Genomic DNA, 17,352 nt, shown 5'->3' with positions numbered 1-17,352 from the left:
ACCAAAGACAGAAGGTGCCTGGAAAAACCCATTTGGAGTGTTAGCGGCAAAGAGTGCTAGAGACAGGTTTTTTTTAGAATGCATTTTTCATTCACTGAGGCTAAAATATCAATAGTATTGAGATTACCCTAATCAAAAAGTGTGCTGAATTCTAAAAGTCCTAGCACTCAGAGTCAATATACGGCAGAATATAAGACTTATTCCTAAAGAGATCTCCTTTTCCTTCCCCAACTGGCATCTCTTTAGAAGACAGCTTTCTAAGGAATGCTTAGAGGTAAAATTTATGCAGAGGTGCCAAGTCAATTCAACGGGGGGAAATTACGGTGCTAGGACAACCAGATATCTGCATGCAAAAGAAAAGAATGAAGCTGGATCCTTAACCATACAGAAAAATAAACTCAGAAAGATCAAAGGCCTAAATGCCTGAGCTAAAACTATCAGACTCTTAGAAGAAAACGTAAGTATATATCTTCATGACCTATTTATGCAATTGTTTCTTGGATATGATACCAAAAGCACAAAAGAGAGAAAAATAAACTGGATTTCATCAAAACTAAAAACTTTTGTGCTTCAAGAAACCCAATTAGAAAATGGGCAAAGGATTTGAATCGACATTTCCCCAAAGACGGTATCAAATGGCCAAGAAACACATAAAAAGATGGTCAATATCTTCAGTCCCTAAAGAAGTGCAAAACACCACCACAATGAGATAACACTTCGCACACAAGGATGGTTCTAAGCAAAGAGGCAGACAGTAATGATGGCTGGCACTGTTGGTGGGAATGTAAAATGGGACAACTGCAGGGGGAAAGCAATTACAATGCCATTCTTAGTATCTACTCAAGAGAGAGGAAAACATGTTCGTGAAAAACCTGAACGAATATTTACAGCAGCATTATTCATAATAGCCAAAATGTAGAAACAACCCAAATGTCCATCACCTGATGAATGGATTAAAAAATGTGGTATATCCATTCAATGGAATATTATTCCATCACAGAAAGAAACGAAATGCTAATACACATACTATAACACAGATGTGCCTTAAAAATGTTATGCTGAGTGAAAGAAGCCAGACCCAAAAGGCCACATACTGTATGATTCCATTCATACGAAATGTCCAGAACAGGCACATCCACTGAGGTAGAACGTGGATGAGTGGTGGTCAAGGGCTGTCTGAGGGTACAGGATTTCTGTTTGGGGGTGATAACAGCATTCTGCAGTTAGACTGTGGTGATGGGCGCACAACTCCATGTATCTACTAAAACCCACTGAGCTGTATACTTCAAATGGGTGAATATTATGGTACGTGAATTATCTCAGTTAGAATGTATATGGAACCCTTTCCACACAGTGGCTTGCTTGGTTGCTTAGAACATTCTATAGTTTACCAAAGAAATAAGATTTCAAAAGATATCTGAATAATATTTTACATTAGATGGAGACAGGATATTTTTACATTCCTGGAGACAGGAAGTCCAGACACCTGGTGGAGAGCGAGTGAAAACAGAAGGAACCACATGTGTGTGTGTGTGTGTGTGTGTGTGTGTGTTGCCTGAGGAAGAGACCTGCTCTTCAGCAGCTAAGGTAGGGGAAGGAGCAGGAGGGGGACACAAAAATTTCACTTCAAAGTGAAAGATTTCTTCTTAAACAAGAACCAATCAACCCATTACTTTCCTGGTGCCACTTTCTGCAACCACACCATTTATGCTACAAGGCCTTCATTTATTTTTAATGTTTGCAGGCAGAACTTCCTTAGCTCTGGATCTGTGCTGTGGGATTTGGCGGCCTCTCGCCATGTGTGGCTACTGAGCACTTTGAACGTGGCTAGTCCAAATTGAGATGTGCTGAGAGTGTAAAATACGTAACAGATTTCTATAGGAATGTAACAGGAATCACATTTGTAATCTTAAACTTTACAGTAGCAACGTTTAAAAAAATAAAAAGAAACAGGTGATATTAATTTTAAGAATATAATTAATCTAATCCAATCTATTCAAAATATTATTTTACAGTGTCATCAATATAAAGGTGTTAATGAAGGAAGGGGAATTGACAGACTGGGTAATTTATCACTTACAAGTAGAACTATGACAACATCACATTTCTTCAGTAAATCTCTCACCACACAGGCTAGTGCAGGGTGCTCGGCCACGCATGGGCATGCACTCTATTTCTTTAGCTTCATATTCATTTTACTAGAGCACAACCTACATGAGCAAAACCTCTCATTCTTAATTCTACCCATTAAGTGATCAGGAATTATGTAGAAGTATGGTAAAACAAAAATGTGTGTAGCTACGCAAGACAAGAGAAGCAGGAAGGGCAGTTGTCAGGAAGCTGTCTGTCCCCTGGACTGATGCTCCAACCATAGCCCATGCTTGCCATTGTGTAAGCAAATAAAATTCACGTTTAGCACATTTCTGTTCCCCACATTTTAGGACTACATCACATGGCCTTCCATCCAGATCTGTGGGGGTGGCAGGTGCATACCAAGGAGGAATTTGAGTTTATTTCAAAGCAACCTTAGGGCCACTGGCGATAGAAATTCCAGGGCCAGAGCAGTGAACACCCACCTCCCACCAGGATGACTTCTTCTCTTACCACGTGGAAGAAACAGCAAAGCACGCCTGGAAGATACGTTGCTAGGAATCTTATAATTTTTATTATTTTACAGTTAACTTACATGCCCTTGTTTGTTTGGAGATAAATGCACCACCGGATCCTGCCGCATTAATCTCCCGCTGGGGCTCTCTCGAAAAGCAGGCAGAACCTTTGACACTGCTGGGAGATGGCACGTTGGCTCTGGAATACAGCACAGGACATTATGGGGCAGGCACTAAACGGATCCGAGCACATGCTGACAGATGAAGACGGCTTGCCATTGCATCTCTCAGGTCACTGACCAGCAAACTCTGAATTTCAGCGATAAGCTTGTTGAGAGTTTACACAATAGACAGCATGTCAGAAACTAAGTGGCTGATGGGTAAAGCTTGCAGCTGGTGACAGTGTGTCACGTCATACACAGTAGCAGAGCCAAGTACCACCAAACCAAAGGCCATGAACAACGCGGCAAAGTTAGGAATCAACTTTTGGTTTTGGGGAAAGTTGAGAATATATGGATTCAATTTATGAAATTCATTCATTGCCAAGTGTGGCTAACCTAGCTCGGTCTACATTACCTAGACAGGCACGGATGCAATCACGTGTTACTTACCAGGACACTTTGGAAATATTTTACCTGTATATTCATGCTGCTCGAGGACAAAAGAATTGAAATCCTGAGGTCCTCTATAACTGTAAGCTAAGCACAACAGAAAAGACACACAGCAACTAGTTTACTTAAGACAATTGCTTCCTTTTGGACTCCAAGCCGGCATTCAAGGTGGGGTTCCAAAGGTAAAAGGTAAGCGATTTAGCTTCTTTAACACACCGATAGCTAACAGCAACAGTTCTGGACTTCTGCAACACCATTCCTGAACGTAAAGGACTGGGCAACATCCTCTAACTCTGACTCTCAACCACCTCCAAAAGCAGAGGCAGAAAAACGAAATCCGCTGAGATGGGTGAGCCAGTTAAGCTCAACTCCGTGTTTCCACCGGGGCACCAGTGGGTCACACGCAATGTACAGAGACAGGTGCGTCTGGCTCACAGCTAAAAATCTCCTCAGCATTTTCACTCAGTGACCCGAAAGTCATTAGCGAATTGCTTTAAAAATTGAATGTATAAAGGTCGGCCCTTGATACACTCAATGTTAGTACGCGGAGTAATAAGAACGGAACAGTTATTTTTCTTGATTTCTCCCTAGCATGGCTTATACCAGCCAAGCCCCAGATGCCATCTGATGTGCCAGTTAGAGAAAGCAAGGTTATTCCTCTGGAACGGTGGAATATAAAAATATATATATATATATGTATATATATAAAATTATTTTAACATTTTCTATGAAGCCTTCGATTTTGGATGGAGAAAGGCCACCCACTGGTGAAAAGGCTTCTCTGGCAGATTCTGGGGTATCTTACTTAAAAAAAAAAAAAAAGGCATATCTTATTAAAAGGATGAACAGATTTGTTAAAAAGACTCATTGATATTAATTTCACAGTCTCATCTATTAAGAGTGGGATGCCACCAAATGAGAGAAGATACAAAGCAAAAAAGACTGGAGGGAGGTTTATGTGAAAGAATGAATTTAGGTCTAGGATGAACCTTATAATTACCCTTTCCAGTCCCAAGATACCTTTGTGACTTCACATGAGTGGGAAGTGGGGCTCTGAACACTGCACAAAGACCCTGCTCACAGCTCTGCTCGAAGCCTGCGCTAGGAGCCCAAAAAAGCTGCTAAAGTCATGTTGAAGAAGGGATCCTTTTCACGTGTGTCGTTACCATCTCAACAGTATCAAAACATATGGGATTAAAAACATTCTGTCAAGAGCAGAACAGCAGATCGGAAAATGCTCAGGTTTTGTGTGTTGGGGGTGGCTGCCATGAGAGTGGAATGACAGATGGCTCCAGTAACGAGGCACATCTCACTGAAGTTACTGGAACAAAGCAGATCTTCCGAACCTGAGAATTACATTTCTTCTTCCTCATTTCCTGGCTTAGCTAAATACGTCTCCACTCCTTTCTACGTGTGTGGTTATTAGTACATTTACAGGGGAAGAATCATTAAAACAGAGCAAAACAATGTATTTGCAAAAAAAGAAAAAAAGATGGGTCTCTGCCTTAAAAGTGTACCTTTTTCAGCCCTGAAGTTTCCTTCTTTTTACCCCACTCTGGTGGTAATGCTACTAGAGATAGGATAAGGGGGGGGGAACCCACCCCACAGTCCAGATTCTATCATCAACAGTGTTGACACTAAATCCCTGAGGCTACTGCTTTGAGACTTAGTCTTGTTTCATGGCAAAATTTTATGGTGTCAGCTAGTGTTACGGTGTCACTGTGGAGCAGTTCCACATAGAGAGATCAAGGGCTATGCCAGAAATCCAAATGAAGGCTCACCAATGAGAATCCTTCCCATCCAGCTGTTACATACTGCTACGACATGTCCTCAGCTGAGAGCTTTCTAGCAGAGTGGTGGGGGGTGGGGGGTACAGCACAGGCGGGAGGAGAGAGGTCCTAACCACACTACAGATGTGACCCAACAGCAACTGCATCTCTCGGGGCACTTACAGTAGGCAACAACAAACCAACAAACAAGGGCCGAGGGAGATACTTAGGACACATATGGTTTGGCAGTGTAGCATTTTAATCTCGGTGATGAAAAGAATTCCTATGCCCTTTCTATTTTTAAACTGGGGGGGGGGGTCACTTAGTATGCCTTGACTTTTCTCTCAGGTCTTATTTGCAGCCCTCACGCGTACATAATCGAACTGAGACTTAATTCTCATTCATGTGTATTAACCAGGGCTGTATTCTATCACAGAACGCTTTCATGACGTCATCAAGAGGTGGCCAACGTCACGCTGGTAGAAAAGCAACTTGCTACTTGTGGGAATTAGTTACTTACCCATTTGGTCAGCAATGCTATCCTCACTTCTTTGCCAGCTGGGTGTAGATTTCCCGCTGCCACCAATATCTGACTGGGTGTTCTGCCTGTCGATGGAGGCTGGCGATCTGCGGCTTACTCCAAACCTGTGGCGATTACCCCCAAACAAAGGCAAAGACGACATCAGGGACCTCACCCAGAAGGGGAAGACAGGCCTGGGGGCAATGGACTAAACTCTAATGAAGGCACATGCCCGCTCATGCTTGTGCATGTGTGCTCGGGTGCCGAAACTGTGTGTGTCACGGTCAACACACAACACTCCGTTCAAGAAAGGAGTGTATGCTCAGTACATACACTGTGAACAAGGGCCGGAGACATGAGCCTAGAGCTAACCCACGAAATACAGAATAAGAAAACCCAATTTTCTAACCCACGTGTAGCCACACTCAGATTCTCATTCACACACAAAGGAACGATTTCACCATCCTCATGTTCCATGTCTATCTTCCGAATGGAACATGTCAGGGGTTTCTCTTAACCCAGTAATCTGCTAAATCACTGAGTCACTCATTCTTGGAGCCAATATTTTCTGAACGTGTGCTCTAAGGTCTGAAAGACAAAGATTGCTATCATTTACGTTACAGAGTGACCACTTTCAAGATGTCTAAATTTTAAATTGCCTCTGGGAAGGGCAATTTGGAAGTAGGTACACTGGCATATAAAGGCAAATGTCTATTTCTGGAAAGAACAGTTAGCTATTTAATGAGCCAGTTTTATTTTACCCTGGGTAGAATAATAATAAATGCCTAATTAAAGCATACGCCTTGATTAGCAATATTGGCAGGTAAATACTGAGTGAGCCCAGGAAAAAGGGCCAGAGTGTAAAATTCAAAGACTCGTGTGGACATTAGACATTTGTGCGTGGTTACTAATGAGCTTATGAGTAATCAATATGATAAAAAATCATCAGAGCCTGAATTGATCGATGCTTATGACAGGTGTCTTATTTGCTACAGACTGATAAATGCATGGGGAGAACCAGCAAGTGGTGTACTGGAAAGAGCAGGAGACAAGGAGGAGGAAGGCCTGGAGCCAAGTTCTAGCTCCCCACCCAAAGTCACTCGAGTTTTGTCTCCATTTCTTTATTTGTAAAATGGCAATTCCATTTTATGGATTGGGGGAGAAAAATCTATACAAAAGCATTTGCAAAGCAGAGAAGGCTGTGACATTAACCTCCTACTCTAACATCTCCCTAAATTACTTCTGCACAATGACAATTGTTCACAAATTCAATCATAAGCCTCCCTAAACAAAGTTACCCCCATTATGATAAACAAAAAACCTGATTTATGAAAACTGCAGTGAAAGGTGCTCTTTAAAAAACAAAAGGGTGGTTCTGTGGACTGTGTGTGGATTTCAGTTCTGCCTTTCCTGTAAGTTGATCCAAACATCTGGAAGAAAATGACTAAAACTATTTGCATCTTTGTATGTATTTATTACTTGATGCAATGATGCTTATTTTCATTAACAGTGACAACAAAAATGGGTGGTGGGGGCAAGTCACTAATTACGATCTTTGCCATCTCCTCCCTAAGTAGGGTCTTTGTTTAGCTCAGAACAGTGAATGTCCTCCAACTGGCCCTACGATTTTATTCTAAATTTGCAGTAAAGGAAGACTTCTCTGAAAAGGCACAGCGATAAAAGTTAGACATGGATTCAATCTTGCTTTTCCTTTTTGGTAGCAGTGGAAACCAAAGACAACTTTTAAAACCTCTGGATTTAAAGCTGAATGCTTTTCTGGCTGTCTGGTTTTAAATGAACGATAAAGCAAGGCTGTCCCTCAATCCTGCCTTGAGAAGCACGTACCATGCGGCGGCACGAGGCACACTCTGGGACCACGGGCTCTGCCTCACGGAGCCAGTCCACAGCTGCAGAGCCGACTCACAACCTTTCCTCATCACAGAGTGGAAACTGCTCTACAACTTTCCTTTCTTGGTCTCAGTGGTCCTCAGGAACAAGCTTCCTCCCTCACGGAAGAGTGTGGAAGGAAGCTACAGTGGCCTGCCTGCTTCTGTCAGTTTCGTCTTTGGGCTGTGCGCCCATAGTTACGCTTCTGGCCACGATCTCCAAGCTCCTCATTCACCCAGCCCATCCCTCCCTCTGGCCCTTGTCTGACTCGTCAAGTCCTCAAGCATGTGGCCTGAAGATAAATCTCCAAGGATGGTAAAACAGACTCTAGGTCTTTTCAACAGTGTTGCTTTCTACTTATCTCTTGTTGCCATCCCAAACTTGTGCAGGTGCCTTTCTCCCCCACCTGCATGGAACGAGCATTATTAGTCACCCTGGTAAATTTCGCCTCTCAACCAATCTGGATGGTCTGAGCATCCCCGCACCAGGGAGCTGGCAAGGCAGATACTGCGGGCCCGCTAAAGCAGAGGGAGGGCAAGGCATCAGCAGATTACACTTGTGGACAACCACTGTGTCCTGCTCTCATCTACTGCTATTACCCCATGCTTTTGAGCTTCTTAAAGTCCAGCATTACTGAGTTTGCAGTGAACCACGTTCCGTCCTGCCCCACCATCAACCAGTACATACCTACATGTACGGGGCTACGCTGTAGAGTAGATGTGATCATCTTTCTCTTGATAAGGGTAACTTTAGAATACAACCCGGCCCACGGGCAATGCATGTGAATCAGACAGTGCACAGTCTCCTACATCATGGGTACAGGCAAAAACTGCCTGGGGTCCAGAGAACACTGTATCGTTGTCTTCTGGTCAAAGATCACCCCAGGTAAAAAAAGATGTTACACGGTATGGTCAACAATCACTGGGTAACCTCACAAACAATGGAAAAACCCTCAGTATCACCTACAGTAGGGTTGGTGTTACATATCAGGTTAATTACCACCTCATTAAAAACACTGTGCAGGATGGGCACAATAATCATGTTTCTGACATTCACCGAAACACTCGGGTTTCAGCTTACATTTTTGGTACACATTGCAAGTGTATCACGGTCACAAGAAAACAGTGCTTTTGTTGTTGTTAGCTCGTTTATGTTTTATTGCTGTACTAACACTGAATTTGCAGTTAATTCTTATTTTTGAAGTCAAACCAGGCCATTTAAAATCTAAAATCTAAAACCAGGCCTTCCTCCTCCTTAAACCAAGAAATAAGCAGTTGGGCCTGTGGTACAGTATGATAATAATAGTTAACTCATAAAACCTTTTGCAGGGACTCATGAAGAGCAGCTAAATTTTTTTTCTCATTGTCACTAAAGTAATTAAAAGAAGAGATGTGCATTTTAGATATACTACCAGGGGAATCCTCCGGGGGACACTGGGATGCGGGGGGGGGGGGGGGGGGAGTATATTTTTACAATGGTTTTATTGCCTACTTCCTGCTAACATAAATATTAGCAACAACAACAACAAAAATTACACTTAATGGCTGTAAAAACCAAAAAATGCTATAGGATAAACCAAAATACCCATTATGAAGGTATTCTTAGTAAGCGTGACTATTTTGTAACACAGTAAAATCTCAAGAAAGTAACGAAATCAAGTGTGCATTTGTTAAAAATATACATGGGGAAAACTCAGAATAGAAACATCAGTTTTTATAAATGCCTCACATTTGATTTTCAAATGGTTTCAAGTTCTCTACCAACTTCCCCAAAGAGATGGCCCAGCAGGATGTCTTTGATGGTTCTTTTACTCTTCCTCTGGGCAAAGGGGGCATGTGTGTGCCACGTCACGTTTTGCTGCTAATTACTTCCCAGCTTCAGACATCCTGGTGGTGGTGGTGGTGGTTTTTTTCTTTTTTAGTAGCCTCTAAAATCATGTGTATTTGTATTTAGCCTTTTACTTTTAAGTCTTGTCAGAAGCAAATAGTTACTTCTGGGTGTTTGGTATTTTCAAAAAAAGAAAAGAAAAGAAAAGAAAAATGACAAAACCCACAAGCTGAAATCAGAGACTTTGAAAGTGTGAGAAAAATAATTTTAAGCTTTGGCTCGGATAATTGTTTCACCTCTTTTAACAGCAACACCAACTCCAGCCAGTACTATGGAATTTGCTTCGGAGGAATAACAAAGTCTGTACTATAAAACTAGACCATATATACAATTGGAGAAACGAACGTAACCTGATTTCTCTGCCATGGAGCCCTTGGAGGCTAGAGAATGATAAACTTCCCGAGACGTGGTTTGAACCAGACATTAAAACATTTTTCTATCTGGGATATTAACCACATTTTCCCTTTCGCTCCTTTGTAGATCGACTGAGGCGCTTGTCTGAGTTACAGATGAGAGACAGCGACATCACGGGGGCGGGGGGAGGGGGGCGGCGCACACCTACCCTTCGGGCATGGATTTTTGCCTGTAAGTGCCTCCACCAGAGCCAGTCTCGCTGGATGAAGACAGGTTGCTAGGGGAGTTACGACACTGCTGGGACCTTGCTAGAGCCATGGATGAGACCGTCACGTAGATGTCTGAACCGGGAGACAGCCTGTGAGCACAAACCAAAAATATGAAGTCAATCCAAGGGGAAGTCCCGAGGCAGTGCATGATGGTTAATATCATATAAACGCGACAAAGAAAGCCACTTCGTGGAGGTAGTGAAAATGAAGCCAGCTAGAAGCCTACAAAAGAAACTTCCCCATAAAACGACTCCCTAAGGGAACAGCTGGAGAATGGCCTTGAAGGGGATGGAGATAGGGGATATCAAAAAATAAAAGGGGGGAAAAAAAAACACGTATGTTTCCAAAAGCTGCCAAAATTCAATGGGCTGAATTGCTTATGCAGTTTCCTAGTATGGCAGTGCAGAGGATAACTGAACCCCGGTGACATTAACATAGCAATTAATTCCAATTTTGCACACTGGTTCTCCCAGAGTGCATGACCACAGTGAGATGAGTGCATTCTCTGTATGTGTCTTTGTTTTCCAATTTTATTACTCAAAGTCTGGAATGAATATTCAGATTTTGCTATTTAGTATTTATAAACGTGATTGATCGTATAGCATCTACCATCTAAAAATTTCCATAAAAAAACGCCTAGAATGTCAGTTACTGAATTTAATTGGCATTAGTGAACTTACATAACGTCATAGTAGAGGTGTGCTCCCCAGATTCTGGGGACAGAAACCAGAGCTCTGTCATCGGGACACAGATTTTGTCCTTTACCTCCTCTGTTCTAGTAGACAACAGGACAACCCCAGGGACATCAGTAAGTGATGCTGGTCACTGTGACTGGGTGTGACGTCCCTCTTACTACGAAGATTTTAGCTCAGAAGCGAAAGCTGGCACCAAGCCTTCGACTCCTGTAGCAGGGAAGTCATTTCCGTGGGACAGCTGAGGAAGCAGAATCTAAGGCACTCGTTCAGTGAGCCAGGCTCCTGACTGTGAATCCGCTGCTCTGGGCTAAGCAGCTGCTGTCCCCTAGAGAAGGCCGGCTTTTCTCTCCTTCCTAGGACAGCTTGCAGTGCGTCTGCACGGCCGGACGCTTTTGCAGGGAAAGACATCTTTTACTCAAACCAAAGTTCCGAAGCCTGGGGACAGAACTCGATGCACTGAACTACAGCATTTTCTAACAGTGCAGCTATGCGCCTTCTGTAGCAGGGCAGGATGGGGTTTCAGGCGCAGGAAGGTGACAGAAGGGAGAACAGAATCACAACGAGCAGCTTTTCTAACAGCAAGAATAAGGACGGATGCTGAGAGTATGACTCCCAAATCTATCTATGCCCAAGACTTGAGAATCCAGATCTCTCTGCTCCGCGACAAGCCTAGACTCTCCCTCTGTCTCCTAGACATCTCTACCCAACACCCTCAACCGCAGCTCAGATTACACCTCGTCAAACCTAACAGGCTTGCTTTGCCATTCCTCCAAACCTGTCCCCCACCCCCCGCCCCATATTTGTTACCTCAAGCTAAACACCTTGAATCCATCCTTTCCCCCTCCCTGCTGCCTCATCTTCCACTTCAATTGGTCTAATTAAGTTCAACTTTTAATGAGTACAATGTGTCAGGCACCCTGGGGCTGGTCTTCACAACACAAAGACTAAGAAGATAACTGATCTTCAACCTGCTGATTGTCCTCCCAACTCCCCCATCTCTGGCCTGGATCAGCACAGCTGTGCTCTAACTGGTCTTCTGATTTCTAGGCTCTGTCCACCCCATCCCTCCAGTCTCCACCTGGCCGACTCATCAGACTACTAATGTGCTCTGCACACCTTCCCTTCGCCTACAGAATAGAGGCCCGAATCCCTGGCCCCCTCTTCCAGGCCTTGGACCATGCTGTCCAAGCGCTTCCTTCTTTCTATGCTCTTTGCCGGCTTCCCTGCACCCTACATTCTGGACACATTCAGTACGCCCTTGTTCTCAGACTCAGCTACCATATGCATACTTTTACTCATCGTGTCCTCTCTACCTCTTTCCCCCCTTTCTGACATAAAATCCTTTTTCTCTGAGGCCTAATTCCAACATCAGATCCCTGATTTCCTAGATGAATCAGAACCTCCTGGAGTCCCACATGATCTGTTCTTTGCACCACTATAGCACATCCTTGAGCATGGTTAGTTTTATGTGTGTCTATCTTCTCAACTAGATTCGCTCTTAACTTAAGGGGCAGCACAGAGAGCCTTATTTCCCTTTACATCTCTGGTTGCTTAAAACATGTTTGCTGAATGAAGGAGAACCCCTATGAGCAGTGCAGAAAATGAAGAACAGTAGGTGGGTTCAGAGTAAGGACCCATAGTGACATCAGATGCCCAAGCCAGGGGTTCTCAGCCATGGTGGGTCTACAATCAGTTGGAAAGCAGCTGGTCGCTAATAACAAAGTGCCAAAATTTGTGAATATTATACTAAAAGCAATTAGAACAGATTCAAAGTCAATATTCTTCCTTAAATGTGAGAAAAAGGGATGATGGAATTACAGTCAGAAACCCCTGAATATATCATCACTCTGACATATCATGGCAAGAGAACTTCTGATAATGGCTCCTCTAGGTACCATCCAATGTGGCATCAGATGCCAGGTGCTGGGGAGATGGGATGAGAGGCTAGGAAGAGGCAGAGTCTCTAAGTTCCTCCGGTTATTATCACCAATCTTGTTATTGCTACACAGACTCAGAGAAATACTAGCTACACAGCTGGTACTCTCAGGAGGATACAGGCTCAGGAAAGGGGTATGGGTGGGGCAACCCCGGTGGCGTCAGGGACTGCTGGGCTCCTGGAACACCAGCTCATGCCTACTTTGGATAACATGTTTTGGTAAAAGAGAGATCAAGACACTTATCTGGGTACCATAAAATAGACCTCCCTTTATTCTTTTCCATTAAGACATATCCCAAATCTCTATTTATTCTGAAATAATCGGAAGGGGGCTGGAGTGGAGGAGGAATAGGAGAAGTAAGTTACAGAGAAAACTAGGTAGGGTTTAAGGAGCAGCGTGGATCCCAAGGTAACTAAGATACCATACTCCTTTCTGCCTTAAGAATTTGGCTTTTATAGGCTTGTAATACAGAACATCTTCTAACTCTCTTCAGGCTGAACCAGTAATGCCAGTGAATTAAACGTAAATATTCAAATGTTTGTGTTTCTGTGAGGAAGTGACAACTGATTCCATAGGAAAAGTCAAAATGTGACTTCTACATTTGTATTTAGAGCTTACTTTTCTTACTCTGCTCTCCAAAACGTATATTAATTTAAAATATCTCATGCTAGTTCTCAACCTCAGCTCTTTTATTTGGCAAATGTATCAGAAAATTCTACTTGGTTACTGGAGTTATCCCAAAGTGAAAAAATAGCATTTCCAGAAGGCCAGCATTCACTCCCATCCCTCTTTTGCATTTATATAACTCAATAGTGGCTTTGTTTTCTGTCTGTTCACACACATAGAACACACAAACAGAAACTGATGGAATGCCACCCAAATGTTTCTACGACGCTAGATGTATATGTATGGCAGGCAAAAGAATTTTCAGAATTAGCCCTTATTCTGATGACTTACTCTTCTTTTCAAGCACTCAAATGGATACCATCACACAAATATTGTTTGAGAACAGACCTTGTTCAGGGAGCAGGGGGTGCCACCTGCCTGGCAGTCCACTTCTGCCAGAGAGAGCCTGTGGCTGGTCACTACTCAAGCTGGGCCATGAGCTGTCCTGCCACTTTGAAAAGGGGGACGCCCCCAAATTGGCTCACACAGGAAGCCAGCATGCTGACTTCTTGACTCTCCATCCCCCACCACCCACTCTTGTTTTAAGGGTTGCTGAGGCCACTGAAGAGTTAGTGCAAGATCAATAGGCTTTTCCTCTCTTTTGAGAAACTAAGATCTATCTACTTTCTTTTAGTCTTAACAAGCCTCCGACATCTGGATACTAATGCTAAATAGGCTTAGAGGACTAACATTAACACAGCTTTCAGTTGCTGTGAGATTTTTCAGTTCTGTGGAATGTAAGAATTTTCAAGAATGTTCTGGTCACTGTGAGAAAGGAAATGTCTAAACCTTTTCGTGTTAATTTCAGTAGATTCTTTTCCCCTACATTTTTGTAAATTTAGCCAAGAAATAACTAAATGTTTTTAAAGTAACTGATAGTAAATGTTCTCTGGAGCTCCCTATGACTTCCCTCTGCAGAAATAAAACACCAGGGCTTTTTGATTCTATGAAAAATGCAGCAACTGAAAAAGTCATGATCATCAGCCAGAAAGACAATACCTCCATAGTCCACAAGACTCCACTTAACAACACCAGCTTTTCATTGATATGCAATGCATTTCACTGCAATGACAACACTGAACTGAACGGAACGGACATTTAGGAAGAGATGGTCCAAGATCAGAATCAGTTCCTCATTTTCCAGAAGCATTCTTATACCAGGGCAAAAGGGAGAAGAGACTTACCCACAAAACCCAGATTTCTTTTCTTTCTTTTTTTTTTTTTTAAATATTTATTTATTCATGAGAGACAGAGAGAGAGGCAGAGGGAGAAGCAGGCTCCCAAGGAGCAGAGAGCCCGATGCGGGACTCGATCCCAGGACCCTGGGATCATGACCTGAGCCGAAGGCAGACGCTTAACCATCTGAGCCACCCAGGCGCCCAAAACCCAGATTTCTAATGAAGTAAAACTCTTGCACCCCATCACACCCTTCTAATCAACTCACAGGACCACACACACGGTGTTAACATTAATAGAGTCTCATTAAATTGATCTCTTCAGATTGTGACTGATTATAATTTATCAACTTGTGGATAAAGAATTCTCAGTATCCAAGTGGCTTATGATAATACATTTTCCTGAGTGGTTACATATAGGTTTAATTATGCCTCTCTGTCCTGCTTTGTACTCCAAAGTGACAGCACCGCCTGGATGTGTCCAAGGACACAAGGCCTTCCGTAACCCAAGTGCAAACAGTGGAATGATGGTAAAAACAAGAAAGAGGGTTTCAAATAGCACCAATGACTGACAAATTAGATGCTTGAGTCCATAATTAAGCACAGCACTTTACCACAACTTAGCAATTAAAATGCTCTTCACCCAGGGAACAGGACCAAGTTAAAATCTGTCTTCAGAAATGTTTATCAACCAGGATTCTTCCAGAATTATGTAAAAAAAAAAAAAAAAATTCTCATAAATGATTCAAGGTACTGTAACTGGGTGCTACCCCCAGACCAGAGTTTGATCAAGCTATATTCTAATTCAAGCCACTCATCCCTTTGCCTTTTCATCTCTTCCTACTGTGTTCTTTGTGAACCAGAGCTACCCCTGGCTTTCTGACCATGTCATAACATCTTCCATATCGGTTGTTCAGACTGGATCATGGAAATCCTGTTCTGATGAGCCTCCCATGACAAGGTCACTTTACAACAAGGAGTAACTCCCCTGCACAGTTAGGGAAATATGGCAATTCATCGAACACTGAGATAAATGGATCATCACATCACATCACAGCTGCTAGCAAGCTGTTAGAAGTTCCCAGCCTGGCACCCCATCACGGGGTGCCTCTTAAGAAGAGTCAATTTTTTTTTTTTTAAAGATTTTTATTTATTTGACAGAGAGAGACACAGTGAGAGTGGGAACACAAGCAGGGGGAGTGGGAGAGGGAGAAGCAGGCTTCCTGCTGAGCAGGGAGCCCGACGTGGGGCTCAATCCCAGGACCCCGGGATCATGACCTGAGCCGAAGGCAGACGCTTAACGACTGAGCCACCCAGGCGCCAGAGAAGAGTCAATTTTATATCTAAGGGTGACTCTAAACAGAAAATAAAAATGGACTGCTTGCAGGATCAGCTACATAATTCATGGGACTCAGTGCAAAATGAAAATGAAGGGTCCCCTTTGTTGAAACAGCGTTGCAGACTGTAAGACAGTGACAGCAGAGTGTGAAACCCAGCCCGGACCGTGTACGTGTGGGGCTCTGTGTACCTGCACAGCCTGCACCACATGAAACCGGCTCTGCACGTGACGGGGGCGTCCCTAACACTCGCTCATCAGACAAGTCTGTCGTGAGCTCTGGTCTAGGTATGGTGCTAGATTTCATTCATGTATCATAGTGCTTGAGAGAGAGGCCTTGATGCTAATCTCAGCTCCACCACCACCGAGCTATCACTTCGTGCTAATTGTCTCATCTTTCAATCCCGGGGCATCCATATTCGAAGAAAGAGGGTGAACAGCAGCCAATGTACTGGGCTGTGAACTGAGAGAACTCACACAAGGGACTGTGGACAGAGCCTGGCACAGGATATGAACTCAATACCACCTCCTTACAGTTCTTAAGTAAAACACAAGTAAAATGTAACTGGTATGAAGGCAGTACACATAGGGTGTAGGGGAGGCTCAGGCAGCTTAGAAGTCAACTCCTGCTGTGAAAACTAAGAGAAAGGAAGCTTTATGAAGAAATGCATCCGAAACAGGTCTTATAGGAAACCAAGGATTTCCAGAGAACTCAGGAGTTAGGACACAGGAGAGTGAGGGTGTTTGTGGTCGCCATAATGACCAGTTAGACTAGAGCATTATCCTTGGGGAAAGATGGCAGGGGTTGTGACTGGAAGGATGAGTGGGTCTTATAGGGTGAGCCCCCCTATGGTAAGCTGAGGAAGCACAACCCTTCTCTGTCAGCTAACAGGGACACACAGAAGGTTCTACAGCAAAGCAGTGGAATGGACAGAGCTGATCCTGAACACCCAGGGTAAGCAGGCAAATTTGAGGGAGATACAGACAGGTAAGAATCCATTAGTCCACCACAAACACTAGCCTCTTCGATTAGTCCTACCCTCCACCAATATTCACAAATCCTTCATGAAAAGAAGTTACAACCAAACCCTTTAGTGAGAAGCTAAGTGATTTTTTGTTTGGTTTTGACACGCTAGGATTTTAAAGACTGGAAAAAACTAGACAAGAAAAATTCATTCCCTATCCCAGTTTACAAACAAGAATAAGGGAAGCAGAAGCTGAAATATGGCACGCCATGCTGGCCTCTGCTCAGAGTGGCTGCCCACGGGCAACTGCCTCGAGGGGTCCCTGAGATCCCCAGTCCTCTCCTCACAACTACCCTAAGCTAGGAGAAGAGAAAAACACCACCACACAACCCACTTTCCTTTCCCATAGGATCCTACCAGTACTTAAGTCCGAACCGTTTGCTGTTGGCCACGGTTCAGGGCTGCACCACATCTTCATCTCTACATCCCTACTTTTATTTTGTGCCATTTCATATGCCATCATCATCTGTCCTTTTAAAAAAATAATGGGATGGGGCACCTGGGTGGCTCAGTCGTTAAGCCTCTGCCTTTGGCTCAGGTCATGATCCTGGAGTCCCGGGATCAAGCCTTCTCCCTCTCCCACTCCCCCTGCTTGTGTTCCCTCTCTCGCTATGA

General features: G+C 43.6%; 1 protein-coding gene across 2 annotated transcripts in view; it reads right to left on the bottom strand.

The window, feature by feature from the left end:
- The window catches only part of SIPA1L1 (signal induced proliferation associated 1 like 1), a 135,905-nt gene that overhangs the window by 38,795 nt on the left and 79,758 nt on the right, over positions 1–17,352 (bottom strand). For both annotated transcript variants that reach the window (XM_064571275.1, XM_064571277.1), the window contains exons 10-12: positions 9,843–9,992; positions 5,507–5,631; positions 2,687–2,805 (exon numbers count right to left, since the gene is read on the bottom strand). In XM_064571275.1, coding sequence (XP_064427345.1) covers positions 2,687–2,805; positions 5,507–5,631; positions 9,843–9,992 — 394 coding nt within the window. The remainder of the gene's footprint in view (positions 1–2,686; positions 2,806–5,506; positions 5,632–9,842; positions 9,993–17,352) is intronic.

Source organism: Mirounga angustirostris, unplaced genomic scaffold (assembly GCF_029215605.1).
Source record: "Mirounga angustirostris isolate CCGP_5_RB_7025 unplaced genomic scaffold, mMirAng1.0.hap1 SCAF_9, whole genome shotgun sequence".
Lineage (NCBI taxonomy): Eukaryota > Metazoa > Chordata > Mammalia > Carnivora > Phocidae > Mirounga > Mirounga angustirostris.
The sequence above is the reverse complement of the archived record's forward strand: the minus strand, read 5'-3'. Positions and strand labels throughout refer to the sequence as shown.